The sequence below is a fragment of the Tursiops truncatus genome, chromosome 7 (assembly GCF_011762595.2).
Source record: "Tursiops truncatus isolate mTurTru1 chromosome 7, mTurTru1.mat.Y, whole genome shotgun sequence".
In the NCBI taxonomy this organism is placed as follows: domain Eukaryota; kingdom Metazoa; phylum Chordata; class Mammalia; order Artiodactyla; family Delphinidae; genus Tursiops; species Tursiops truncatus.
The window spans coordinates 90,854,341-90,881,500 of NC_047040.1; the positions used below are offsets into that span (position 1 = coordinate 90,854,341).

The following is a 27,160-nucleotide window of genomic DNA, read 5'->3' on the forward strand; positions in this document are numbered from 1 at the left end:
GTGGTAGAATAATGTTGGAGACTTGATTAAATAGTGTTGGGCAAAATTCTTGACTCTCTTTGCACCTTCGTTTCCTTGTCTATAAACTGCAGATGATTTTACCTACCAGATGTGGTTCTTTTGTGAAGATGGGGTTTTACAAGGGTTTATTTCCATAACAGCACTTAACATAGTACCAAGCACATGGTAAGTGCTTAATAACTTAGCCCTGAAAGTAGGTAAATGAGATGAAATCTGACAAGTTGATTAAAAGAGGGGAAAAGATGATATTCACTTAGGGTCTACAACTTAAAAGAAAGGAAAAATGAAATCAGTCTGGAAAGGCGGCCTAAGCCTTTATGTGGCACCTGAGGTTTGCTCCTTGTACTGAATGCAGGCCTTAAGAGGGCAGGTGACACAGAATGGATATATGCATATTATCAGAAGTTTGAAACCTTCAAATATTTAAAAGTAGCCCTGCTTATGTATCATGACAAACAGCAAAACTAAATCAGAGAGTTGGTGGTGCTTTCCATCTCAGTTTTAAAATTCTTTCAAAGTAATTCATTTCACTATTTCTGTTCCAACCCATTTTTTCTAAGTGCTTTAGCAAAGACTTTATTAGCAATGCTACACACATGTGTATGCATGCACACACACAAATAAGTGCACACACACCCCCTATAGATTTTGGATACTGAATTTTAAAATGTTAATTTCTATCATATAAACTTTAGACTTTTACAACAAAATATAAAGCAGACATTGGAAATTGTATTTCAGAAAAAGACATTACAACAAAGAAAAAAGATAGAAGAGAGTTTGTATAATTCAATATAATAAAAATAAAAGTGTAATAACAATTACTATAGCTATCAATCTTCAATAATTTGTGAAAAATCTAGCCTCAAATGCAATGAAGCTTTATAAGATTTGTGATTACAGAGTGTAAAATATAACAGATGCTACAATATTTAGATGCCTGCTGGCATTTACCTTTTTCTCTGCACAGTTCATTTCAACTATATGAAAATTTTATGTGCTATATAAAAGTAGAGAAAAAGAAATTTATTTGTAAAATAACCACAGGAGAATTGATGGTGCTTCAGCGATGTGGTATTTGATTCTCTTTGACCAGATGAACTATGTGAGAAAGTGGAGAATTTGATGATACAGTATTACTTTCAGTTTTCATATGGTAGGAAATGCACAGGGCAAAAAATAACACTGGTGTTGAATTCAATTACTTTCTCTGTGGTGTTCAGAGCTGACTTTTTAAGATAGGAGCCCTATTGTCCACAGGAGAAATGGTTTTGCTTTGAGGATTGCAATGGAAATGTATTGGCTTTGGTGACTTTGGAGAAATGGCCAATGTTATATTTCAGAGGCAAGATACTGGGGGTGCAACATCTCATTTTTTAAAAACACATTTTACAGGTTATTAAATATTAGTCGTCTTCTTTTAAAAAAATCCTTTTGCTATCTTACCTATGTTCACATTGTAAACATGATTTTAAATTCCAGATCCCCTAAAAAAAACAAAACCCTAAACTGTCTACTTTTGAAGATTTATGTTCCCTCTTTTAAAAGGTTTATTTTAAAATTTCCCATTATATCTTTTTTTTTTCAGAAAAACCTTTTTATTGAGAAAATAATGAAAAAAAATTCTAGATCTGCAAACTAGAAACCTAGAAGTCATTCTTGGATACCTTTACCTCCATTTTCCCCCCATCCCCAAATCACTAACTTCTATCAATTTTTATCTTCTAGTATCCATTAAATCTGTCTGCTTTTCTCTGTTACCACTTGTACTACTCTGCCTGGAACGATGGAAACATATCTTATTCTCCCTGCATCTACATTTCTAAAGCAAATTCATTTTCCATAATGTTTCAAAATGTAAATCTGACCTTGTTCTACCTATATTTACTTCAAGGAATTCCCACTGATCTTAGAACGGAGACCAACATTCTCAGTAGGGCCCACAAGCACTGAGTTGGCTTTGAAACAGCCGACTCTCAGCTGCATCTCCCCTGGCTCTCTGCAGTCTCCAGTCCTCTTCTACATTTCTAGGATCTGAAAGCCTTTATTATTATTTTTCAAAATTAGGAACTTCCCCCCTGCCAGCAGTACTTCAGATTGAAATTCATGCAACCTTGGATGTGCATGAAGGTGTACCATGCACAATGGTAGTTTTATTTTATTTTTATTTTTTAAATAAATGTATTTATTTTATTTATTTTTAATTTTGGCTGCATTGGGTCTTTGTTGCTGCACGCGGGCTTTCTCTAGTTGTGGCGAGCGGGGGCTACTCTTCGCTGTGGTGCGCGGGCTTCTCACCGCAGTGGCTTCTCTTGTTGCGGAGCACGGGCTCTAGGCACGTGGGCTTCAGTAGTTGTGGCACGCAGGCTCAGTAGTTGTGGCTCGTGGGCTCTAGAGCGCAGGCTCAGTAGTTGTGGCACACGGGCTTAGTTACTCCATTGCATGTGGGATCTTCCCGGACCAGGGCTCGAACCCGTGTCCCCTGCACTGGCAGGCGGATTCTTAACCACTGCGCCCCCAGGGAAGACCCCACACTGGTAGTTTTAAAAGAGTCGGTTTCCAGGTCCACAACATCCACATGTATTTTTCTCCTATGAACCATCTGCCTCAAGAACATCTGCAGGTGAGGCGTCCAGCTGCTTCTCCCCTCCATTCTCACTTTCACAGTCACTCTTTTGCTTTACAAACAAACAAAAGAAGGTGGACCTTTCATTCATTCTGATTCTTATTGTAGAACACTGCATCTCACTGTAGTTTTGATTTGCATTTCCCGTATGATTAGTGATGTTGAGCATCCTTTCAAATACGTATAGGCCACGTATTGGTTTGCCTTTTTTGGAGAAATGTCTATTCAGATCCTTTGCCCATTTTTTAAATGGGTTATTTGTTTTTTTTTTTTTTTTTTACTATTGAGTTGTAGGAGTTCCTTATAAATAAGGATAACAACCCCTTATCAGATGTATGGTTTGCAAAATTTTTCTCCCATTCCATAGGCTGTCTTTTCTCTCTGTTCGATTGTTGCCTTTGCCACACAGCAAAGTTTGATATAGCCCCACTTACATAGTTTTGCGTTCGTTGCCTGTGCTTTTGATGTTGTATCCATCTCTGAGAATATTGATAGTAGTATGTGTTTGTTTACATTTTCAGTTCTTTGCATGGTCTACTGCTTCCAACTTGTTTTTGTTCAGTTCTTTCATTTCAGTCTTTCTTTTTCCTCTCAAAGTCTTCCTCCACTGTTTTGTAACCCTTGATTGTCTGCTATATGTAAGACTAGGGGAAAGCTGTAGGAAGTTGTAAATGGGTGAGTGGGACTCGCTACAAGAGAATGTGGTTTGGCTGCTTTCTTTTTTTTTTTTTTTTGGCCCTGCCGTCAGGCAGGCAGGATGTTAGTTTCCCGACCAGGGATCAAACCCATGCCCTCTGCAGTGGAAGTGTGAAGTCCTAACCACTGGACCGCCAGGGAATTCCCCATGGTTTGGCTACTGTATTGAGGAGCCCCTTATATTCATCTCTTTAGGACTTTTTTCTTGTGCTGGTCACATTCCCCAGGGAAGATCCATCCAGTCTCCTGCCTACAGGATAAAGTCATGGCTGCCAACGTTCCAGGAGCTGATGAAAAAAGAAGAGAGCTAAGGGGATGTCAGCCTTCAGTAAAAATTCATCCCTTTAATATCCGTTTCCAGTACTCTGCCTTAGAATGCATGGTGACACAGAGACCCTCTGTTCAAGGCAAAAGCAAACTTCCAGCCCTCTGCCGGGGTAGGGATGAGGCCAAGTGGAAGAGGGGATCAGCTTCTGCTTCTTATGGAATTTTGGAACAGTTCTCCTTATTTTAGTTCCCGCTCATTCACTTCCACAATTGGAAGTACCTGATGCCACTAATTCCTGAGACTTTGGAGGTCGTGTCATTTAAAACATTGCCTTAATTTTTAGCTTTCAAATTTAGCAACCAGTTTTTTGTTTTGGCATGTTTGTTTTCTGCTTCAGTTCTCACACTCATTCTTCTGATTTCTAGACTGAAGACGTGTATTGCCAGTTCCCCTTCTCTGTCACCCTCCTCATCCTTATGAAATTAAACATGTTAAAATATATCTTTATGGTACTCTGTTGAGGTTTCAGGAGATAGTGCATTTATATATGTATGTATTCAATCTCCTGACTATTTGGAACCTTGCTTGTTTTTAAAATCCTTGTTTTTGTTGTCTTTCAGGGAACAAAAGTGTGTGTGTGCATCCGAATCTGTCCATTTTTTTCAATATGTTTCTGAATTTTTTTTGAGAAGGGCTTCCTTATATCGAGGTTAAAACAACTCTTTTCTTAAGCTTTTACTCCTTCTGGAGCTTATTTTCGTCTATGAAATGAGGTAGAATCCAATTTTATTATTTTCAAAATGTCTCAATTCTGTTTTTCAAGCAGCTAATAATTTCCCAACTGATATATAATGACATCTTTACCTTTAGAAAATTTTTATACAGTTTACAGATCCAGTTTTTGCTTTTTCTCTTTCACTTTCTCTTCTTCTGCCCAAATTGGATTTTTTTTTTTTTTTTTTTTTTGGCCTTGCCACATCTTGCAGGATGTTTGTTTCCCAACCAGGGATCAAACCCGGGCCCTTGCAGTGTAAATGCGGAGTCCTAACCACTAACCACCAGTCCTAACCACCAGGGAATTGCCTGGAATATTTTGAATTATTATGGTCTTATGACATATTTTGACATCTGAAAGATTATTCCCCACATTTTCCTTTTTCAAAAAATTTATTTGGTCTTGCTTATTTCCATTAGTTGCATAGTTATGTATTTCCATTATTTAAAAAGTCATGCTATACTGTCTTTGAAATCAAAGATTATTTGGTCAAACAAGGAAATTAATAATCCAGAAGTATTGTGAGTTTTCTCTATTTATTGTAATCTCCTTTCATGTCTTGTTTGGCTGTATAAGACCCTCTATTTCTTTTTGTTTATTTTATACTTTCATTGCTATTGTGAACATGCCAGAATATGGCATAGAAGGAGACAGAACCTTGCTTTGACTTTTCTTCAAAGCCTGGGCTCTAACATACTTCCCAGCCTCGTCTATACTGGGGTTTCTCAAACTTGACTCTTCATAAAAATCATAAGGCATGCTTTTAAAATACCTTTATACCTAGTCCCACTCCCTTGAAGTTCTGATTTGATTAGCCTAGTCTGGGTCTGGAGTATTAGTATATTTTTAAAACTCCCTTGCAATGTCTAATGTTTGAACAAGCTTGAGAATCACTCCTCTGTACCAGTAACTCTCAAACTTTGCATACATTAGAATCATCTGAAAAGCTTTTAAAAAAGCAACGAAACAACAACAGCAATAACAAAACAGATGCACACACTGCACACCACAAAAATTAGTTTAGAATTTTTGGGGTGGGTCCTAGGCAGTAGGATTTTAAAAAATCTCCAGTTGATCCCAATGGGCAGCCAGGTGTGAGAACCGCTGCCCACCTCTTGCAACTCAAATGGTGGTCCAAGGACCAGTAAAATCGGCATCACCTATGAGCCTGTTAGATGTATAACATCTGAGTCCCAACCCCAGACCTATGGAATCAAAATCTGAGAGTGAATAAGATGCACCAGGTGATTTGTATGCACCTTCAAGTTTGAGGCACACTGCCACATACAATACTATCAATAAATGTGTTCCCAAACTTGCCTGAACATTCCACTCAATTCAGGAGTTTTAAAAAATGCTGTTGCAAGGCCTTAGACTAGATTAATTGGATCAGTACCTTCAGGAGATGGGCCGTAGGCATAAAATATTTTTAAAAAAATTCTTCAGGTGATTATGAGGTGAAGCCAAATTATACCCGTGGACCTATGTATTAAGGCTACCACGTTTGATGTCATTTATCATTTAATAAAAGTAACATGTATGTGACTCTTGTCTGCACAGTCATTAAAATAGGTGTTTCTGGAGACTGCAGCCAAGAGAGCGCACCTCCTCTCATGAGCACACCAAAAGCACAACTATCTGCAGAACAGCCATTGATGAAAAAGACTGGAACATAGCAGAAGAGATCTTCTACAGCTAAAGACATAAAGAAGGAACCAAAATGAGACAGGTAGGAGGGGTAGACTCGTGATATCCTCAAATCCCATATCCCTCCAGGTGGCTGACCCACAAATGGGAGAAAAATTCTATTGCAGAATTTCTCCCACAGGAGCGCAAGTTCTGAGCCCCACGTCAGGCTCTCCAGCCTGGGGGCACAGCACCAGGAAGAGGAGCCCCCAGAGCACGTGGCTTTGAAGGCCAGCAGGGCTTAACTGCAGGAGCCCCACAGGCCTGGGAAGAACAGAGACTTCACTCTTAAAGGGTGCACACAAAATCTCACGTGCACTGGGACCCAGGGCAAAAGGAGTAATTTGATGGGAGCCTGGGCTGGGCCTACCTGCTGGTCTTGGAGGGTCTCCTGGGAAGGTGAGGGGGTGAGGGAGGCTGCAGCTCACTCTGGGGATGAAGACACTGGTGTTGGACATATGGGGGAGTATTCAGCCACGTGAACACTGCTCTGACATCTTGGATCGTTAGCTCCAAGACCTGGCCCTACCCAACAGCCTGCAAATGATAGTGCTGGGACGCCTCAGGCCCAACAACTACCTGGGCAGGGACACAGCCCCACCCATCAGCAGACAGGCTGCCTAAAGACTAAAGACCCCGTAACCACCTCTGGGCTCTACCCCAGACACAGCCCAGCCCACCAGAGGGCCAAGACCCAGCTCCACTCACCAGTAGACAGGCACCGGCCCCTCCCACCAGGAAGCCAGACTGTAGACCAGCCTCATCCACCAGGGAGCAGACACCAGAAGCAAGAAAACTACAATCCCACAATGCAGGCCAGACCCTAGCCTAGGACCAGTTGGGCCCTGGCCCAGCCCACTAACAGGCCAAGGCAGCCTGTGGGACACCCCAGACCCCAGACCCAGCTATATCAGGAACCGGCCCCTGCCCCCATCCCCCCTGCAACAAGCTGAAGTGAGCTCTGGATCCCTGGGCCCTGCAGCCAGACTCTAGGAACCAGCAGTCTGCACTAACCCCAGGATCTGCCTTCACCAGCTAGTGAGTGGGCGACAGCCCCAGACTCTTCGGGGCCCTGACTCTGCTCACCAGTGAGCCGGCACTGGCCCCTGGGTCCCCTAGGATTCTGCAACCAGCCACCTCGTGACCAGGCCCCACTAAACATCAGCCAGAAGCATCCGTACAAGTCAGGGCCTGGCAGCCAACCAGGCCAGGGGCTTACCAGCCTGACCAGTTAGCCCGCTACAACAGAAGGACCCACGTAGCTCTCTTAGGGGGAACCCCCAGAGCATGTAACTTGGGGAACGAAAGGGGAGTGCACTGCTGGGATGCAGAGGATGCCTCCTCCAGAGGGCCACTCCTCCAAGGTGGAGAAACGTAACTGACCTACCACATACCTAAAAATACAGATAGAAATCTAGACAGAATGAGGCCTCAGAGGAATATGTTTCAGCCAAAGGAACAAGATAAAACCTCAGAAGAACTCAGTGAAGTGGAGAGAAGCAGTCTACCAGAGAAAGAGTTCAGAGTGCTGGTCATAAAGATGATCAAGGAAAGTGGGAGGAGAATGGATACAGAGCGAGAAGTTAGAAGTTTTGAATAAAGAGAAGATATAAAGAACAGCCTAACAGAAATGAAGAATACAATAACTGAAATAAAAAATACTCTGGAAGGAATAAATAGTAGACTAAATGATTCAGAAGAATGGATCAGTGAGCAGGAAGACAGAGTAGTGGAAATCACTGCTGCAGAACAGAAAAAAGAATGAAAAGAAATGAGGACAGCATGAGACCTCTGGGACAACATCAAGTGCACTAATACTTGCATTATAAGGGTCCCAGAAAAAGAGAGAGAAAGGGCCCGAGAAAAATATTTGAAGAGACAATAGCTGTAAACCTCCCTAACCTGAGAAAGGAAATAATCACCCGAGTCTGGGAAGCAGGGAGAGTCCCATACAGGCTCAACCCAAAGAGGAACACACCAAGACACGTTGTAATCAAAATGACAAAAATTAAAGAAGAAATACTAAAAGCAGCAAGTGAAAACAACAAATAACGTACAAGGGAACTCCCATGAGACTATCAGTTGATTTCTCAGCAGAAACTCTGCAGGCCAGAAGGGAGTGGCACAACATATCTAAAGTGATGAAAGGGAAAAAGCTACAACCAAAAATACTCTACCCAGCGAGACTCTCATTCAGATTTAATGGAGAAATCAAAAGCTTTACAGACAAGCAAAAGCTAAAAGAATTCAGCACCACCAAACCTTCTTTGCAAGAAATGTTAAAGGAACTTCTCTAGGCAACAAAGAAAAGACCACAACTAGAATTAAGAAAATTGCAGAATGAAAAAGCAGAAAAGGCAAACATATAGCAAAAGTAGGTAATCATCCACAAACAAAGCTAGTAGGTTAAAAGACAAAAGTAGTAAAAATCATCTATATCCACAATAAGCAGTTAGGGGATACACGAAACAAACAATTAGATGTAAAATATGATATCAAAAACAGTAACCACGAGGGGAGGAGAGTACAGATGCAGGGTATTTAAAATGCGTTTGAAATTAAGAGATCAGCAACTTAAAACAATCACGTATGCATATAGACTGCTATACAAAAACCTCAAGGTAACTGCAAACCAAAAATCTGTAATAGATATAAAAAAGGTGTTTCTGTACTCTTGGCATCGTTTCAAATTATTTTGAACAATATATATTTAAAAAACAAAAAAGGATAGCCTTATCTAGCACACATGCCAAAAGCAGGCTTGCTTTACTTGTAAGAGACACAGGCAAATTGAAGTGCTCTAGAGTACACGTGACACACATGGAAATAATGAATGAAAATAGCATTTGAAGCTCTAATGCATGCTGAGATGATCTGCATTTTAAAAGAGTCTACAGGCCACCTTATGGACCCACACGACCTACCAGAAGTCTCATTTCGAGGCCCCCTGTGCTAGATTATAGATGCTTCACTTGCAGGAGTACTTACTTGATTGCTGTATTTTAATTCATAGAATGGCATTGTTGATTGAGTACCCTGAGCCAAATAAATGAGCCACTTATGTTAGGCACTTGTTCACATTCATAAAAACAGCAAATAATATTATCTTCATCAAGCCCTTCCTAAGAAATAGTGATTGAATGATATCTGGTGTTTTCTTTGTGTGCAATTCCTTTCCAAGAGGTGGAGGAAACTGATTTGCTTTTGATGAACCTGTGTTGCCTCCAAACTGATGTCCACAGATTTCCTACTTCGTTAATTGTCCCAGCAATTTAGCAAGCAGTGATTTATATGAAATATTCCCTCTTGTTGCAGGCTCTACAGTCAGCTAATTGATTGCTGTATGAATTATGCATCCTAAACCGAATGCAAGGGTGCATGAAAGATGCAGCCAAGGTCATTTCCACCAAAGAGAACTACGGTGACTAAATGCCTTTTTAAGACAGGCTTTATTACTTTAATTTTGCTGCTTTCTTCATGTATACATCGAGTCCAGAGTAGTGAGCAGACTCTAAAATCGTACCTTTAATTTATAAAAAGATGCATGCACCCACAGTTCAGTGTTCTGCTGCCTGACAAAGGCTATCACTGAATTAATTTGGTAGCACTAAGGAAAGAACCAGAAATGGCATACAGGTGCTTTTTATCTAATTCCAAAATATGCCAAATCCCATCAAATTTGCCTATAGTTTATTAACATTCAAAAGTGCCTGCTCCCAAAATAAGCACTTTGATTAGATGAAGGCCATGTTGGGACTAAATACAGATGATTTGGCATTTCGGCAGGTGATGGACAGTTTTGAAAAGATATTCATACTAAGAGAAGTGAATGATTTGTACATTCGAGACGCTGTATAAAGGAGAAGAATGATGCTTTACTAAAGCTTTCAGGATTAAAGAAATCAAATTGGAATAATGAAAAGATCTTCATTTTCGCTGTCTCCGTGGCTTGGTTTGAATTATCACTTAGCCGTTTATTAGTTGAGTGACTTTAGGCGATTTAACCCTTCTGGACTTCAGTTGCCTTCTGCAAAAATGGTCATAATAATACTTTACTTACATAGTTATTGTAAAGATAAACATGACTGTAAGAGTCATTAAAATCAATAACTTAACCTTAGACAGTACCTTGTTGCTTATACAACAGAGCATACTACCAGGTATAGTGTTCCTCGAATTACAAGTTGCGTGTGAGGTCTGTAAAGAAAACTTCCAATTTGCTCTTAAAATCACCCCCAGAATGGCCATGAGACCATATCAGTATATGCCCCCTAAACCAAACAAGCATCTTCTGATGTGAATGTTTCCGTATGCTCAAAGAACTCTTCTCGGGCATTAATCCACATAAAAGTACATGTTTCAGGACAAACTACAGATACCTGAGGCATACCAAATCACACTCAGGCTGTGCTGGATAATGTATGTGCTATGATTTCACATTAGGAGAACAGACACCTCACAAGAGAGGAATCAATCACAAACCCTTCAGACCAGCACTTCACGCTTTAATGCACTTAGCAATCAGCTGCGGGTCTTGTTAAAATGCTGATTGTGGTTCAGCAAGCTTGGGTTGGGGCCTGAGATTCTGTAGTTCTAACAAACTTCCTGATGACGTGATGCATCTGGTCCATGAGCCACAATTTGAGTTGCAAGGCTGAGTGCTTTTCAAACCCAGCTGCATGTGAGATTTGCCTGAAGATCTCCTTAAAAATAATGATGCCTGGGCTCTTCCTCAGATTAGCTGAATCTCTGGAATTCAATCCCTGGCTTAGGTACGTTTTTAAAGCTCCCTGAGTGATCTTTATTTGTAGAGCCATGGCTGAGAACCAGTGTTTTAGACGTAAAGGCAAGTACTTCCATCACCTCATATCATGTGATCTTTCTAAAATCATTTATTAGCAAAGCCCAGACTGTGTAACATAGAGAGCCCAGGACTTGGGCTTCAGAACGCGACAGTAAGTGCAGCAGGGCTTCTGCTTCTCACAAGGGCCTCGAGGAGGGCTCCACCCGTGTTCCACTTCCCTAATCTGGAATAGAGCTCTCAGGATAGCTTTTCACCAGGCCCTGGGACAGGATCAACACCTCATCGCTTCCCAGTAAGAAGGATCACCCCTATCAGTGATTCTGGAGCTTTGACTTGAACCTGGAGTGGAAGGAAATGCCATATAGCATTGAAGGACCATAAGATTCACGGATTATACTTACAGAGTAGAAAATGCACATGATGGGGAAGTTTTGCTGCTATGGAAGATATCGGTTCTACTTCCAACTACCAGTGACCTCATGCCTTTAAAATTAGCATGCATAATATGCTGTCTGTAAGTTAACTCTACTTTTTCTAAGTTCCCACAGTAGGTTTTTCTTCTTGCTTGTTACATTCCCAACATTGTAATTTTAATTCAATACCTGGTTTCTCCGTTTCAGTGGCACCTGCATCCGATGACCTGGAGCCTTTTAAGGCCATACTGGTGTGCCCATCTACTATAGTTCCTGGTTCAGTAGGTCTGGGGTCAGGACCGAGAAATGGCATTTCTAACAAATGCCTATGAGATGCTCTTAGATATTGGGCCAGGAACTACCCCCTCCCCCATCCTTTGAGAACTACTCCTTTATCATTTCATGAGCTTCATGGGAAGAGGTATTGTGCTTTTATATTCTCCATGCACCACCAGTGCCTAGTATGTAGATGGCATGAACAAATATGGTTTGAATAAAAAGTGATCACCAAGCCCCATCTCATTCATAGTGAAAACACTTATGGAATGTTGGACATTTCATCCAGCCTGTTAAGGATAATGCTTTCCAAAGAAACTCAAAAAATAACATTGACTTAGGGATTTCTGCTACTGTGGAATCTAGAGCATCTGGAGTCACTTTCTAGGAAAGCTTTCTTTTTTTTTTTTTCTCAGCCACTAAGGTATGGTAATGAAATCAGCATGACACACAGGTGTGTTGACTGTTTAGGCTTCCATTCAAGGTGCTTTGAAAGCAGAAGCAACAGAATCCCCTCCTGTAGGGCCATCTGCTTTCAATTTTTCAGCTGAACCTCCTGAAGACTCACCAGGTGCTAATTTTGTATATGACTCCATTGGAATTCTATCACTTTTCTTTAGATTTTAATTCCCAAAGGAAGGGAAAGATTCACTGAAGCAGAAAAGCTCCCTGACATAGAGAAGATCGGGAATGATCTCTAGCTGAACAAAGGCCAGTTCTACAAATAGTTGACAAATTGTCTGAGTTTTAGTCAACTCATTTTTTAAAGTCACCTCCTGAACGTGTAGGCTTTTGCAATCACTGGATCAGCCGTGCAGTCAATCCAATTCAGTCTCAGAAGGAGGAAATAGATTGTTTTTAAACCTATAGTTTTTACTTTCCTAACTCGGGCAGTCGATACTTGGGACAATTTCGAACACAGAAACCATAACTTTATGAAAATCTGCTGCGTGATTTCCTTTTCACATTCAAGTACTTAGAAATCTCTTGCCCTTGTTACTAGAGAAACTAATGTTGGGCAAGTGATTAGAATCTCTTCTAATCCTCATGTTTCCTGAATTCATATTAACCGAAAGGAGAGAGACCAACAACCTAATCTGCAGTCATTCCAAATAAAGTCTGAGCTTCATCTTCACATTTGAGCACTAAATTTAAGAGCAAAACTCATGACAGAGCAGAGAAAAGGGGCACATTTTAGCAGTTAAGCTTTAGGCCGGCTTGATCCGAACTAAATGCTTTGTAATCTCTCTTTAAACAAAAGCTTTAGCTTCTGTAATCCTCCTTTTTATCTATCCCTATGAAGCCTCCTGAGGTTAAAGCTGCTGCTCATGTAATTTTTTATAAACAGCCTAGATCTTTGCCCACAAATTGCTTTCCAAGGGTGATGGCAGCAGTGTCAACTTAGCTCAAGTGTCATGAGTCATGTTCCCCTCCCTTTGGAGACACCTGCCCAAGCAAAGCCCGAGCATCCTTTGCTGGTATTCTCACTGCACAGACGTCCTGCTACTGAGCATCCATCCAGCCGAGGGCCCTGGCTCAGTAAAGCATGGCCGAGAGACTATTGCGTCTATCTGCACCTTCTGTTCTTGAAATCCCAAGGAAAGCTTCCATTTGTCACATTGAACCATGCCCCGTTATACTCTGGCTCCACCCAAAGTCTGGTGTCTTTGATGGGGTTCTTCAGTGCCTGTGAACTTCCACTGCCTTTCCTGAGGGGAAACAGCAAGGAAGCTGAGGCTCCATGACAGACTGATGCCCTAATGAAGCAGCCCAGCCAGGACTGAAACGTCTCACGCTTGCCATTGTGTGGTCACTGTAACTTTCCAACAGGCATCTTTAACGCTGCTTGTGAAAGCCTGCATGTAGAGACAACGAAAAGCTGAACTTCATATAAATGCCAAAAAATAAAAATACATCACTATGCAGAAACATCAGAGAGAGCATACAACTTTTGCTGCACCTATTATAGTAGGACCATGTGTTCACATGTGAGTATAGGCGCACATGCGTGTGCACACACACACACACACAGACTCCTCCACAAGAGAGCAGCTGTCTTATCTTCTCACAAGCCCAAGCTCTAGCTATGTGTGTAAGAGAAACAATCTCTAGATAAATCCTCATAAGATAAAGACCAATTTTGACTTTCCCTTTGACTTAGAAATCTAGGCTCAGACTCCTTGATAAGAAAGTTGCTATAACTGGGAATTTAAAAATAATCCTGGATTCTCAAGAAGTGGCCTAGTTTAATGGAAGGACTATGGGCTTTAGAGTTAAACAGACCTGGCTTTAAATCCCTCATATTCCATTTATTAATGGTGCAGCTATGAGCAAATACCTTAAACTCTCTGAGCTTTGGTTTCCTTAAATGCATAAAGCTTCTCAGAAGCATTAAAGATGATATGTGTGATGTGGCTAGAAGAGAGTGAAACCTCAGGAATGGTAGGTAGCTTCTACCACTGGCCAACTCATTCTTATTGGACAAGATGCGTTACCTTTTGGGGCCCTGGTTTCTTCCTCAAAGAATCAATTCTAGTGCTCCAAGATTCAAAACTTAGTGCTTATACTTTACTTAGGGAAGGAGGACAGATGTAAAGAATCAGGATTTTCTCAACAAAAGCTGATGAATCTCCTTCTCCTTGGTGTTCCTGGGTGGGTGGTGGATGGGCAAAAGTTCGGTCTCCACATATGTACAGGTGTTAATAAAATGGGGCAAGATGATGATAAATCCTTAGGGAAGAAAGTGTAAAGCCTCCACTTTCATCTTGTCATCTTGGCTTTCTCTCTCTTTCTCTCTCTCTCCTCCCCTGCTTCTCTCTCTCTCTCTATTTCTCTTTCTCTCCCTCTCTCCAAATGAAAATAATGTAATATCTTAGCCTTACATTTCAAAGGTCATTAACACAAACACACTTATAAAACTATATATAAGCATCAGTTATTATTGCTAGCTATGTAATCATCACTGCAGATATTTAACTCTAAATCACAATGTCTCCAGCTTTCCTTGGCTATGAATTATGTTCAACTCTGGACTGTCCTAGAAAGTACTATCTGAAGAAAAGTTAATGTTCCTAAAGTTCTCTACATAGAGAATACTAGGTAAAAGTATCACACCTTCTTGCATTTGGTGAGTTTTCTAAGAGTTCTCTTTTCTACACCCCGTATTTGATTTCTATTAAGCAATGTCATCTGTCATCCAGGACTGCCACTTATTCCCTACAAAGGGAACTCACGCAGCTAGACTCAGTGTCATCATTTCAAAGATGTGTGCACATACAAGGACTCTCTTGATCCTTTATTTAAAAGGTAGGTAACAAAATTTAGATGGGATTAATCAGTGTGCATAGATGATAGATATTATTTTGAGTTGACTAACTGGCATTTTTCACTTGTTTTTTTCAGGCGATCAATCTATTTTAAAATTGCCTTCAAAAGACATGAACTAGTCCGGCTCCAACACTTGAATTTTCATGCTGTCTCATATTGACTATAGTAACTACAGTAACAAACCAACATCCACAGGGTGAAGCTACCCTCTCTCATGCTGGTGAACAGGTGATGAATTCCACTGACCCATTTTTCTTGAATGAAGTAAAGTATGTTTACTCTTTAGAGGTGCCGTCATATTGCCTGAATCCCACTTGTTTTTCAGCTTGGAGGGGCTCTTATAAGTTAGTGATAACTCCCACAGACCAAACCTTTTATAAATGACTTGCTGAAAGCCATAAGCCCCGACCACAGAGCAAATGCTACAGATAAGATGGAGTGTTACAACTTACACCTAGTCCCAACTTGACTCATCTTTATCGTCATTCTGATTTGTGTTTCTGGATAGATGTAATAGTTTTCTCTTGCTGTGTAACAAATGATCACAAATCTAGGAGCTTAAAACAACACACGTTTACTATCTCATAGTTTTAGTTTGGGCACCTCTTTACTGGGTCCTTTGCTTAGGGTCTCACAAGGCTTCAATCAAAATGTTACCTAGGCTGAGTTCTCAGCTGAAGGCTTTATTGGGAAACCTTTCACTTCCAAACTCACTCTGATGGTTGGCAGAATTCACTTCTTTGTGGTTGTAGGGCTGAGAGCCCCAACTTCTTACTGGTTAGAGGCTGGAGGCTGCCCTCAGCTCCTACACACTTCCTGCAGTTCCTCGCCATGTGGACTTCCCAACATGGCTGCTCAGTTTAGCAAGGCAAGTCTCTAGAGTAGGTCTGCTACCAAGTCATAGTCTTATTACATGTGAATGTTATTGCATTAACAATGTAATCATGGGGGTGACATCCTTTACTTTTGCCATATTGTATTGGTTAGAAGTAAGTCACAGGTCCCACCCACACACAAGAGAAGGGATTATACAAGAGCATAAAAACCAGGAGACAGGAAGCATGGCAGGATGAACCCACCTTAGAATCTGTCCAACACAGCAGGTAAAGAAGGCAAAATCTTGGGAATGGGCTAAAGGAGCATTCAGGGGCAACCCACATGCTTCAAGAAGGTAAGATTCAAGGCAGAGATGGAAATGAAAGTGTCGCCAGCCCAGGAAGACTAACATTTGACACATTTCTAAGCTCGTGTTTTAAAAACATTTACTCCGTGTTTATAGAGAGAAGAAATAAAGAGCTGTGAGGAGGGGAAAGAGATAAAAGAATGTCGAAGACAACAGTCTAGTTTGGAAACTCACTCATTAACATCAATTCTTGCATTGAGCTGCCAGCATCTTCTTTACAAGGTGGTCTCCTGACCGTCTGTTGTCACTCAGTTATGCTCTCCATGCCTTCTCATCCCCAAATAGACATGACAATATTTCTTTAACTACAAGTAATCGTCATCTTAAGATGAATTTTGGTAAATTCAATTTCCTGTAACTCTCTTCAATTTCCTGTCATTCCCAATGATATTATATCAGAGTCTAACAGATCAGCTCCCAAGTAAAAGACCGTACTCTTAACTGAGCTCTGCTTTTATGCTTACATAGCAGAGTCTTTAAACTTGGCAATGCAAAGAACCAGGATGGGTAGTAGCCTTGACTACTATTAGGTTTTTTGCAAATACTACCTGGAACGGCTTCTAACAATACACGTGTCTCTTTCTAATTCCTTGATTTAGGATTCTGGAGACCTCATTTTGGTAGAATTCAGGGTTGGGGAATTTACCAGCCTTTATGGAAATTAGGGTGGGACATTAACATTATGCAAGTGAAACTATAGAAGGACTTATAAATATTTTCATATTCTTTGAAACAAAACAATACAGATGAAACAACAAAGAGAATACCCATTATGGTATATTATGATCAAGCTACTTAAATTAGGTAAAAAAAAAAAAGTACAGAAAAAGAAACATACAATCTTTCACTTACTATCACTTTCTCATAGGGTACTTTTTGGAAGTCAGCACTTTGGCCAACAGAGCTTCTGAGGTAAGGGCCCTACATAAGGGGAGCCTCTGGGCCTTCCCATGCCCAATAAGTAGTTTTACCACCACTTGTGCTACCTACCTGGCCTCTGTATGCATTGAATGGTAACCCTAGGTTTCGTACCTCATTTAATTACGTTAGTGCTTTCTCTCCTTTAGGAGAGACCCGTGAGGAAAACAAACAAACATAAAAAACACCTCTTGGCCAAAACTTTGTCTTTTATTTTCAATTTCCGAATCCCCTGTTTCCCTTATTTCTAGATATCACCAAAAGAATTACTTCAAAACTCACTGAAATTAAAATATTCATTGTTCCCCAAAAGCTATCCAAAGAAACCTTCATGAACTAAAGCAGAACTTAAAGGAAGGGTGTTTGTGGTGGAGGAATTCCTATACTCCCAAACCAGCCCCAGCCTCTACCTCTACCTTCCCAACAAGGAGGCACTAGCTTAGGTCAGGCCCTCTCCTCACAGCCCAATCTGGGGCCATTCTCAAGTTCAGCTGTTTGTTCTCACACCAGTCTCAAGCCAGGTTGCCATTTTTACTCCTCCCATGTATGGAAATCGGGGCAAGGCTTCAGGGTTCATCTTCAGTCCCTGGGACTCTCTTCCTCTGCTCCAGTAGTTCTCACCCCTGGCTGTGTAACAGAATCTCCTGGGAGATTTAAATGGAAAAACAAATGCCCATGTCCAGATCCCAAGCACGCTTATTTCCTTGGTCCAGGTTGGAGCATGGTCATTGGAATGTTTGAAGAGGTCCCCAGGTGATTCTAATGTGCAGCAGGCTTATACTTAGTTCCACTCAACTTGAATCATCACATTCCATTTCATAATTTAATTACATTTCCCATCTATGTATGTTTAAATGTCTCAGCTTTGAATGAAAAAAGTCTATTGCTCCTCCAGTTGTGGTTCTTTCTTTGCTCATCTAGTCAAGAAGTCCTTATCTTTAAAATATAAAACAGACTCTAGTTGTCTTGAGCTTATAAGAAAGGAGGAAGAGTGCCACTTTGGAGCATGGGGTTGAGAACATCCCTGTTTCACAGTTACCACGTGCAAAGAATATCAAAGTCTCGGTTTCTGGCAGAATAGGAGTTAACCGTGTGCTGGGATTTGAGGGGTTCTTCGCATGGCTTTTGAGTTAAATATCTGTTTTACTCTCGGTGCCACAAGAGAACTTCTGCCATTAGAGATTCACTTACGTGGATTGAGCTTTCACCTTTTTAGGAGTTTTTCATTACGGATGAATAATCCTAGGAGGATTCATTAAGACCTTTGTGTGAAATAGCTCATGGGGTCACTGTTGCTTGTGACAAAAGGAGGCACATAATTACCTTTTGTAGTAGCCTTTAGTCTGCTTCCTTCTCTAGGCTGTACTCTCCATAAACGCAGGGCTGTGCCTCTATTATTTCCTAGCACCTAGCTCAGTATCTGGCACAAAGCAGATTCACGGTACATATCTTTTTGAATGAATGAACGGTGGATGAATAAAACAATGAACGAATAAACACACTTGAGCAAAGCAGTGGCCATAATTAGTCATGAATCCTGGAAGAAGGAAAAGAAACAAAAAGAGAAAAAAAAATAGAATTCTTAGAGGAAAAACATTACCATGTCATAGTTTTCTTGGAGGTCTGAGGCTTTGCACACATCATAGAGAAAGTGCATTAAAGACAACTCACTAATAGTTCCATTTTGAGTCTGTTGACTTATTTGCTGGAATTTCCCCCTCATCTTTCTTCTTCAATAACAATAATAAGAACAATGAGAGCTACCATTTATTAAGCTTTTACTGAGAACCAGACATCATACTAATTGTTTCAGTGTTTTTACTGATCCTCCCAATAACTCTTTGAAGTGGGTATTTTCATTTACCAATTTACAGATGAGGAAACCTAAGCTTACAGAGGATGTAAATTGTAAATGTAATGTAAATGTAAGTTGTGACAATCAGATGGCAGACATGGGATTTGAGCCACAATCTGTCTGATGCCATGTGGTTTCATTGGCTCCTGGTGTGCCTCCTTCCATCTGTTTGCCCTGCCCCAGCACACACTCTCTCTCTCCTCTGTTCTCTTTCACGTGGCCACCGATAAACATTGGGGATGAGGATGCAGTTGACCCGGTCTGAATGTATGGTGGCATAGAGAGGTTTGAGTTAAGAGGATGAAAGCAATACTCCAACAATAAGGATCAGCGCAGCTTCTGGAATTAAACATAAAACCCACAAACTTTCTCAGGTGCCAATCTGCAGAGGAAAATATGGTGAGATCTTAATATATTTTGTTCCTCAAGGAGACAAAGTTTTTCTTCCTATCAAACTTGGGAAGAGATTTCCTGCATTGAAATGGGGACATATATGGTCTAAAAGTAAAAATTCTCAGCCCCTATGTCACATCAGATGCAGAAGAATCGTATGACAGTGCTTACAGAGACCTTTGATAACAAAGTGCAATTTAGTAACTCTGATTCGGATGGTAGGGTGTACATCGGGGTGGTCTCATATGGTAGCACTTGCTGAGGAAAGAAAAAGCATAAGTAAGCCTCTGTGAACAAAGCTTGCTTGAAAGTCCATGGAGAAAGTGGAGTATGAGGGTCCAAATACTTAGAATATAGAGTACACGCTTTTAATATGATCATCTCTAAATATCACTTTGTACAATTAGATTTCGTAAAGAAGAGGTGTCTCTTAGATGAAGATTTTATTTTCTATTCAGTGACTGGAGGGGTAGTATTCTGGGGCCCAGATTCTGGAGATTTTCTTTCTTTTTTTTTTTTATAAATTTATTTATTTTATTTATTTATTTTTGGCTGTGTTGGGTCTTAATTGCTGCGCGTAGGCTTTCTCTAGTTGCGGTGAGCGGGGGCTACTCTTCGTTGCAGTGCACGGGCTTCTCATTGCAGTGGCTTCTCTTGTTGCAGAGCACGGGCTCTAGGCACGTGGGCTTCAGTAGTTGTGGCACATGGGCTCAGTAGTTGTGGCGCACGGGCTTAGTTGCTCCGTGGCAGGTGGGATCTTCCCCGACCAGGGCTCAAACCCGCGTCCCGTGCATTGGCAGGTGAATTCTCAACCACTGTGCCACCAGGGAAGCCCTGGAGATTTTCTGAAGTTTTGCAAACCATATAAGTACTTGCTGAAGTAACGTTCTCTTGTGGCTTAAACAATTTTAACCAACATTTTTACACAGATGGGAAGATCAGGCCCCTTCTCAGGACGAGGCCCTGCCTGGATGGAGTACCTGCAAGACAGAGCAAGTATTTCATCTTAGAGTACTTAGGAGAGAGGCCCCATTTCACTTTACTGAGGAGGGCAAAATTAGTCTGGAAAGTTCTCAGAAGTAGTATTCTACCTGCTCTTTCTGTTGACCATGCTTATCCTCACAGAAGGACCCAGGCTGATGGATTCACCACTGTCTGGATCATACTAGTCCCTGTGGCAGTGGGAAGAGTATACTCAGGAGGGTCTTGTAACAGCAATTACGTGCTCCAACTCGATGCAGCTGTAATTTTTGCTTACACCCTACTGGCCACAACAAGCCGTAGGAGCCACGCACCCACCAAAAGGCATACCTTCGAGGTCAGAGGGCGCTGCGAGCTCAGCGCAGAGTCCTTCACCAGCTGTCCCGCATCGCGCTCACGCACCACGTGGAGAAGCGCTGGAGGCCCCACCGAGTGTTCAGCCCGCAGTACTTCTGCCGCCAGGCCACCGCCTCCCGCATCCCTGCGCACCACCTTGACCAGCTCCCGCGGCCCGCCGCCATCAAAAGCCTCGCCGAGTCCTTCTCCGTGGCCAGCGGCGTTCATGACGCACGGGCGCGCCTATTCGCGGGCCAGTGGGAACGGGGACGGCGGCAGCAAGGGCGGCAGCCTCCAAAACGTCCGAGCCGACCCGGCCCCGCCCCGAGCACGCCCTATCCCCGCCCCCCATCCAGGCCACACTCCTTTCCAGAGGGCTCGCGCTGGGGGGCCGCTCCCGGCCCGGCGCTGAGGCCGGCTCTGGACGCGGGGAAGACTTTGGCCACAGAGCCCCTCCTGCGAAGCGTGGGGACGCACCTCGGTGGCCGCAGCCAGAGTGATGTCCACGGAAGGACAGTGGGCCGCGTGGGGTACTGCGGCGGTCTTGGCAGGACAAGGGCGGACCCCGTGGTGCGTGAAAAGCCGTCCGGGGGTGCTCTGCCTGGCCCGAGCCCCCGGCCTCTCGGGAGCCGTCCCTGGGTAGCTGAGAGGCCTGGCTCCCTTTTAATTTGTAACAGAAGACTTTTCACCCCTTTGGTGCACTTCTCTGGGGCCATCCGGGAAGCCTCCAGACGGCCAAGCGGTGAGCCGACATCAACTGTGGGGACGAACTTGAGCCCTTTGGAGAGGGAGGGAGTTTAAGGCGAAAATGGGAGAGAATTCGCCTTCAGAGTTGACTCTCTCACCGTGTTGGTTTTGTTTTGTTTTAATTGTATCTCATTTTAAGCTTAAGCAAACATAATTTCGGTTATGGATTGGGAAAGAGAAGTTTCAAGGCTGAGTGCTAAGTTTTGGCCTGCTCACCTGAGTGAATTAAGCTGTTTATTGCTAAGTAGAATATTAGTGGTAACAGCTGGGTTAGAGACGGTGCTGAGAATCGAGAGGTTTCCTTTTTTTTGACATGTTAATTGTCAATGCCTAGGTTTACCAGACTGAAGCCCAGGGGAAAGATTTAGGAGTCATCACCTTAGAGATGATGTGTATCTCCGCGAAATCACCACGAGACCTTCTAAGAAGTGGGTTTCGTAGAGAACTTAAGAAGTCAAAGGACTGAACCCTTGAGTAATGTGAGTAAACGGTGTGTTTTATTATTTTTTAATCTTGGAGACTAACAATGCATTGGTATTATGATGGGAAATTGGTGAAGCAGGGAAGATGTGGAGTGACTGCAGGAGCAAATTCCTCAAGAGGGAGAGAGGAATTAGGACACAGTGAACGCAGACTCACTCTGAAAAGCGTAAAGTACTAATTCAGGGAAGTTCTATTAGTAAACTGTGTCCTCTAGAAAGAAAAACTCAGTTCTGACTTTAAATTGTCAATGATAAACGCTAAGGGGGAAAAAAACCCCATAGAAGTGCATTAAAAAAGCTGAGCGATGGCTTAAGCTTTCTACAGCTTGAGAGGCATAGCACCAGCACAATATAATTTAGGTTAGGAGGTCCAGCTGATTTAGAGAACCTAAAATCACACCAAAAGAGTGCAGACTTCATTGGTAATGTTCTTGTAAGGTTCTCCTGCCTGCTTCAAATTAAAAACTCTCCCAAGACTTCCTTCAGTTACAAAACAAAAAAATATGCTCTCATCAATATGCATAATTTTACATATTATATTCTGTACTGTATTATAGTATGAAGATGATCAGCTTGTCTCTTGGAAAGTTGTGGTAACCACATTTTAGTAGTGCTGTCCTGGGGTTTCGAGAGAGCCCCTCTGGCTCCTGGGCTATTTCTCTCCTCCCACATAGCTACAATTCTATACAAATGGGACTGTACTCACCCTCCATACCCCATTTCACTCTCAACCCTCCTGCTCTGTGGTATCAGCCTTTACTACTTCTGAAAATGTTGTTATTCCAGTGCCAGTAATGACCACTGCATTCATCTGGTACGGCTGTCATAGCAAAATGCCACAGGCTGTGTGGCTCAAACAACAGAAATTTATTTCTCACAGTTCTGGAGGCTGGAAGTCCAAGATCAAAGTGTCAGCAGGGTTGGCTTCTCCTGAGGCCTCTCTCCTTGGCTTGAGGATGGCTGCCTTCTCTCTGTGTCCTCCCGTGGCTTTTCCTCTGTAAGGTTGCAACCTTGGTGTCTCTCTCTCTTTTTACGGGGACACCAGTCCTATTGAATTAGCTCCCCCCACCGCCACGAGCTTATTTAACCTAGGTTACCTCTGTAAAGGTCCTTTCTCCAAATACAGCCACATCAGGGGTTAGGCCTTTGATGCATGAATCTTAGGGCCACAGCATTTCGTAACAACTATCTTTCTAGTAAACTTGATGGCAATTCTGGCTTTACTTGAATAATGTGGTTTACTTCATGCTTTTGACAGTTCCCTCCTTAAAAAGATTTTTGCTTAATCTCCCTTATTTTCCATGACACTACTCTTTCTTGTTTCTGCCTATTGCATTTATTTTATTGGCCACTCCTACGTTGGTTTCCATCCAAATTCTTCTTCCCACATCTTCCCCTAATTGTTCTTAATCTCTAGGCTTTGTCCTGAACCCTCTTCTTACCTCACTTAAAATGATTTCACTAAGGGGTATTAATCATGCCATAGCTCAAACATGATATGCTTACTACTGACGCATCCTTTTACAACTCTAGTCCAGACCCTCTCTTGAGGTTTGGAATCATGTGTGTTCACTTTCTATTGAACATCCTGGAATTTATTGAACATCTCTGACTAAGATAGATGCATGAGCTCAAAAAGCAATAGGCACTCAATACATATTTGTTGAGCTCATTCAGAACACTCATTCATTCAGCAATATTTGTTGATCACCTACTAAATAGCAGACACTGTTGTAGGTGGTTGGAATACATCAGCGAACAGAAGAGACCAAGGTCTTTGTCTGCAAGGAGATTCCATCATAGCAGATTACTGGCAATGACAAATAAATGCTAAATAAATTATACAGTATGACGGATGATGTTAAGTAGTTAGATTAAAGAAAAAGTAGACCAGGGTAGGAGGGATCAGGGGTGGGTCAAGGAGCGGGTTGAAGAATTAAATTAGGTGGTCAGGTGAACCTCATTGAAAAAGAGCGATTTAAACAGGTTTGAAGAAGGTAAGTGAATAAATACAGTTTACGAAAGGCATCTCAAATATAATACGTCCAAAACTCCACTGAACAAGTCTCTTCCCTAGAATTCTCAGTGTGGTTGCCATTCATTCTTCTGCTAGAGTGATCATATAAATCTATCTGCCAAACTAGGACACAATGGAGAATAAAGGATGGTACTACAGGCATTAACCAGCACATCCCCAGGCAAACTTGGGTGTATGGATGCATGGATGTATTGATGCCTAGCTGTCACCCCAGGCAGAAACATATGTCATTCTTGTCTTCTCTCACTCCCTCGTCCCTCCCTTCCCCCTTATCTTCTCCGAGTAGATGACCAAGTTCTTTTGATATTACCCAGAATATATCTCTTCTATTTCTAATACTGCTGTCTTAATTCCAGATATCTCAGGATCTCTGACTAGCATAGAGACAGGAGCTCAAAAATGTTCTAACTCTGAGTCTGTTCCTCCTCAAATCCCTTCCCTAGATCTCAGACGGACTCTTCCTAAACACTCTAATCCTGACACTCTCATTTAAAAAATGAGGAGTGAGGGAGTTCCGTGTCAGCCCAGTGGTTAGGACTCCACACTTTCACTGCCGAGGGCGTGGCTTTAATCCCTGGTCAGAGAACTAGGATCCCTGCAAACCGCATGGCGTGGCCAAAAACAAAGTGAAAGGTTTGGGTAGAAAGCACGTAAAGCACATACAGAGGCTGGCAAGGCCCTTGCTGGTCCCAGGCCCCCTCCTCTGTTGCCCGTCTCCTACTCATGACTTGTATGTAGGCCAGCCCTGTCTGAGTGCCTGTTACAATCTAGCCCTGCCAAATGCCTTCCCTGTAAGGTAAGAACATGGGGGTATCAAGCAGTTTATCTTCAAAACCCACAGTTTGTGTAATTTTAAGTCTAAAACTCGGTGTCTCACAAAGATTAAATGCCCCTTATTGCCCTTAAGTTGTGGGGAATTAAAAATATATCAGATCTCTCTCTAGCTCCTATTTCAGCTCAAATGAATCCAATTAGGTTTCACTGCAAACTATGAAATACGCTAGGCCTATTTCCTCTTTAAATTGATTATAAATGTTGATGCTCTTCAGTATAAGTGCAAATTAATCTAGGGAATTCCATGAAATTTTATTTCTTAATTAAGCAGGTTAGACTAAATTACTTAACTGCAGTGACTACGCTGGCTCCTAAGGTTGTTCAAGGTCAGACACATGTCATCAAATGTAACACAATGATTTTCCGCTTGGCACAGACGTTTTCGTCAAACTCATTTCATTGCTTTGGGCTGGAGAGGAGAGGTTGCAGTCTTGAGCCGGGTGATCTCTAGAGACTGGGACCAGGATTATAGGAGGCAACACCAGGTGATGACACTCAGGCCAATTGAAGGAGTTTCTGGAAAATAGAAACGTGGCTTCCATTAAACTAAGAAAAGAACTGGGGCCTTAGACGGTCCAGAAATTAAACTTTCTACTGATATACATCTGGCAATGCTTCAGTGAGCGCAATCCATTTGGTCAGCCAGATGGACCAGTCCTAGCAGCTTTTCAGTCTCATGCACAAAGCACTTCAGCCTGGGGAAGAAAAAAAATCCCCAAACAAAAATATAAATAGAGAAGACCCTAGCATTGTGGCTAAACAATGGGGAAGACTCTTATAAATGAGGTTTCCACAACACTGTGCATTTCAGACATGACAGCTGTTACCTTTTTTCTTTCTTGATTTTTAATAGCTTATTTATCATGGGTGAAGGATGCGATTACTTATCGGAGGCTCCATGCTCTTGGCAGAAAACCTTTACAATGCTCAGTTACTCTCTCCCGGAGGAAAGAAGGCAATTTCTAGTCTCTTTCTGAGAAAATATACTAAATAATACCAACAAAGAACAGTGATAAGAATCTAAACTGAAAAAGATCTTTTGAAAATGCAAACTTCAATATCATGGACTATCAAAGGAACTCCGGCTAAAAGGATGGGCTCACCAAAGAGATTCTCTTTTTCTCATTTAGGAAGCCTTACTCTTTTCTCATTTTCTAACACCATGAATCTAATTCAAGTTCGCCATTAGCTTGAATGAGAATTATCTTCTGTCACTCAAACTATGTGTCTGCGCTGAAGTTCATTGATCATCCTTCAGCTGAACTGCCATGGCTACTCAATAACCATGGCCCATTTCCTACTCCTGAAGTCAAATGCTTAGATGTGACAGCATGCCGTGCACTGAGGAATCTATGTATGTTTCCTCCTTCCTCGCCCAGAGTTTGCTGAGAGAAGAATAGAGACATAGAAATCCATTCCAAGCAGCCATCCCAATTTATGCCATTTGTAATTATGGACTTCTGAAGTTACTCTTAATAAACATTTTAACTCACTAATCAGTAGGTTACTTGGGGGGAGTTAGAGAGTGTAAAGTAAATGAAAAATGTCAATGTCTTTTACTTATTGAACTTTTTATCAAATACGTTTCTTTTTGTCTTTAGATAAATACATCCTGCTAAAACTTAAAATACGGTCCTCCCTTCCCTCTCTTTCCCCCTCTTCTTTCTAGCAAAGATTTACTTAGCTCTCACTCTGTGCCAGGTAACACACTGAGAGATCTGTGTGCATTATCAAGAAAATAAAGCATTTTTGGTGAATTCCAGATTTATACACAAGCTGCCTACATTAGCTAATCTTCAAGTTTCCTCCATTATTTGCATGTTGATGAGATGTCAAGTTCCAGATCAAATATCGCGAATGAAAGTTCCCAGGTGGAGTATCCCATTTTACATTTTGGTTTTAGTGGGGTTCTTTTGTGGTGTTTGGGTGTTTTTTGTGGTGTTCTGGCTTGTTTAGTGGACTAGATTCCTTAACCCAATCTCAACTCTTCATTCAAAAATATTGGGAATTTTCTTTCTTTATTTCAAGTGAAGAGTAATATGATTTTCTGTCCATTTATACCAGCTACTTTTCAGAATCAGTCCGTTCTTTCATGTTTTTCTATCACTTCTGCATCCAGTCCTTTGCCACGACTGACCTAAGTTCATGATAAAATCCTTAGAATTATGGCATGCTAAAGTCTTTTTGGAGAGTCACTTTCAATGTTTTCCACCATGATGTGAGATTTTTACGTTTCTTATGTTGCTTTCTTGTACTGTCTTAGAGAAACAAATCCAGAATGCTGTGATTGGAATTCTTCAGGTTTGGGTCTTGTCAACTATCCCATAGCTGATATGTTCAGGGAAAACGAGGAATCTTGCAACCGTCAAGCCCTCAGCGCATTTTTCAAAGTGGACCTAATTTGACCTTATCCCTTTATCCAGTACTTTGCTTTCTCAAAGCCTTCATGCTGTTATTCATCCTTTTGTTGGCCAAAGCAAAGCCAATTTAAAAAATCAAGT

At 41.8% G+C, this 27,160-nt stretch overlaps 1 protein-coding gene and 1 long non-coding RNA gene across 2 annotated transcripts in view; both read left to right on the plus strand.

The window, feature by feature from the left end:
* LOC109548370 (uncharacterized) overlaps positions 1-16,933 on the plus strand; it is a 37,834-nt gene extending 20,901 nt beyond the window's left edge. The window contains exons 3-5 of the long non-coding RNA XR_012333136.1: positions 5,947-6,115; positions 14,968-15,120; positions 16,172-16,933. This is a non-coding gene — a long non-coding RNA (uncharacterized lncRNA). The remainder of the gene's footprint in view (positions 1-5,946; positions 6,116-14,967; positions 15,121-16,171) is intronic.
* Positions 16,934-17,714: 781 nt separating this feature from the next.
* LOC117313008 (uncharacterized) lies at positions 17,715-26,531 on the plus strand. Its single transcript, XM_073806961.1, has 5 exons — positions 17,715-17,746; positions 20,171-20,237; positions 20,526-21,128; positions 21,640-21,784; positions 25,513-26,531. Exons 1-4 carry the CDS (start codon positions 17,715-17,717, stop codon positions 21,769-21,771), a joined length of 834 nt encoding a protein of 277 aa, XP_073663062.1. The 3' UTR covers positions 21,772-21,784; positions 25,513-26,531.
* Positions 26,532-27,160: the final 629 nt, after the last annotated feature.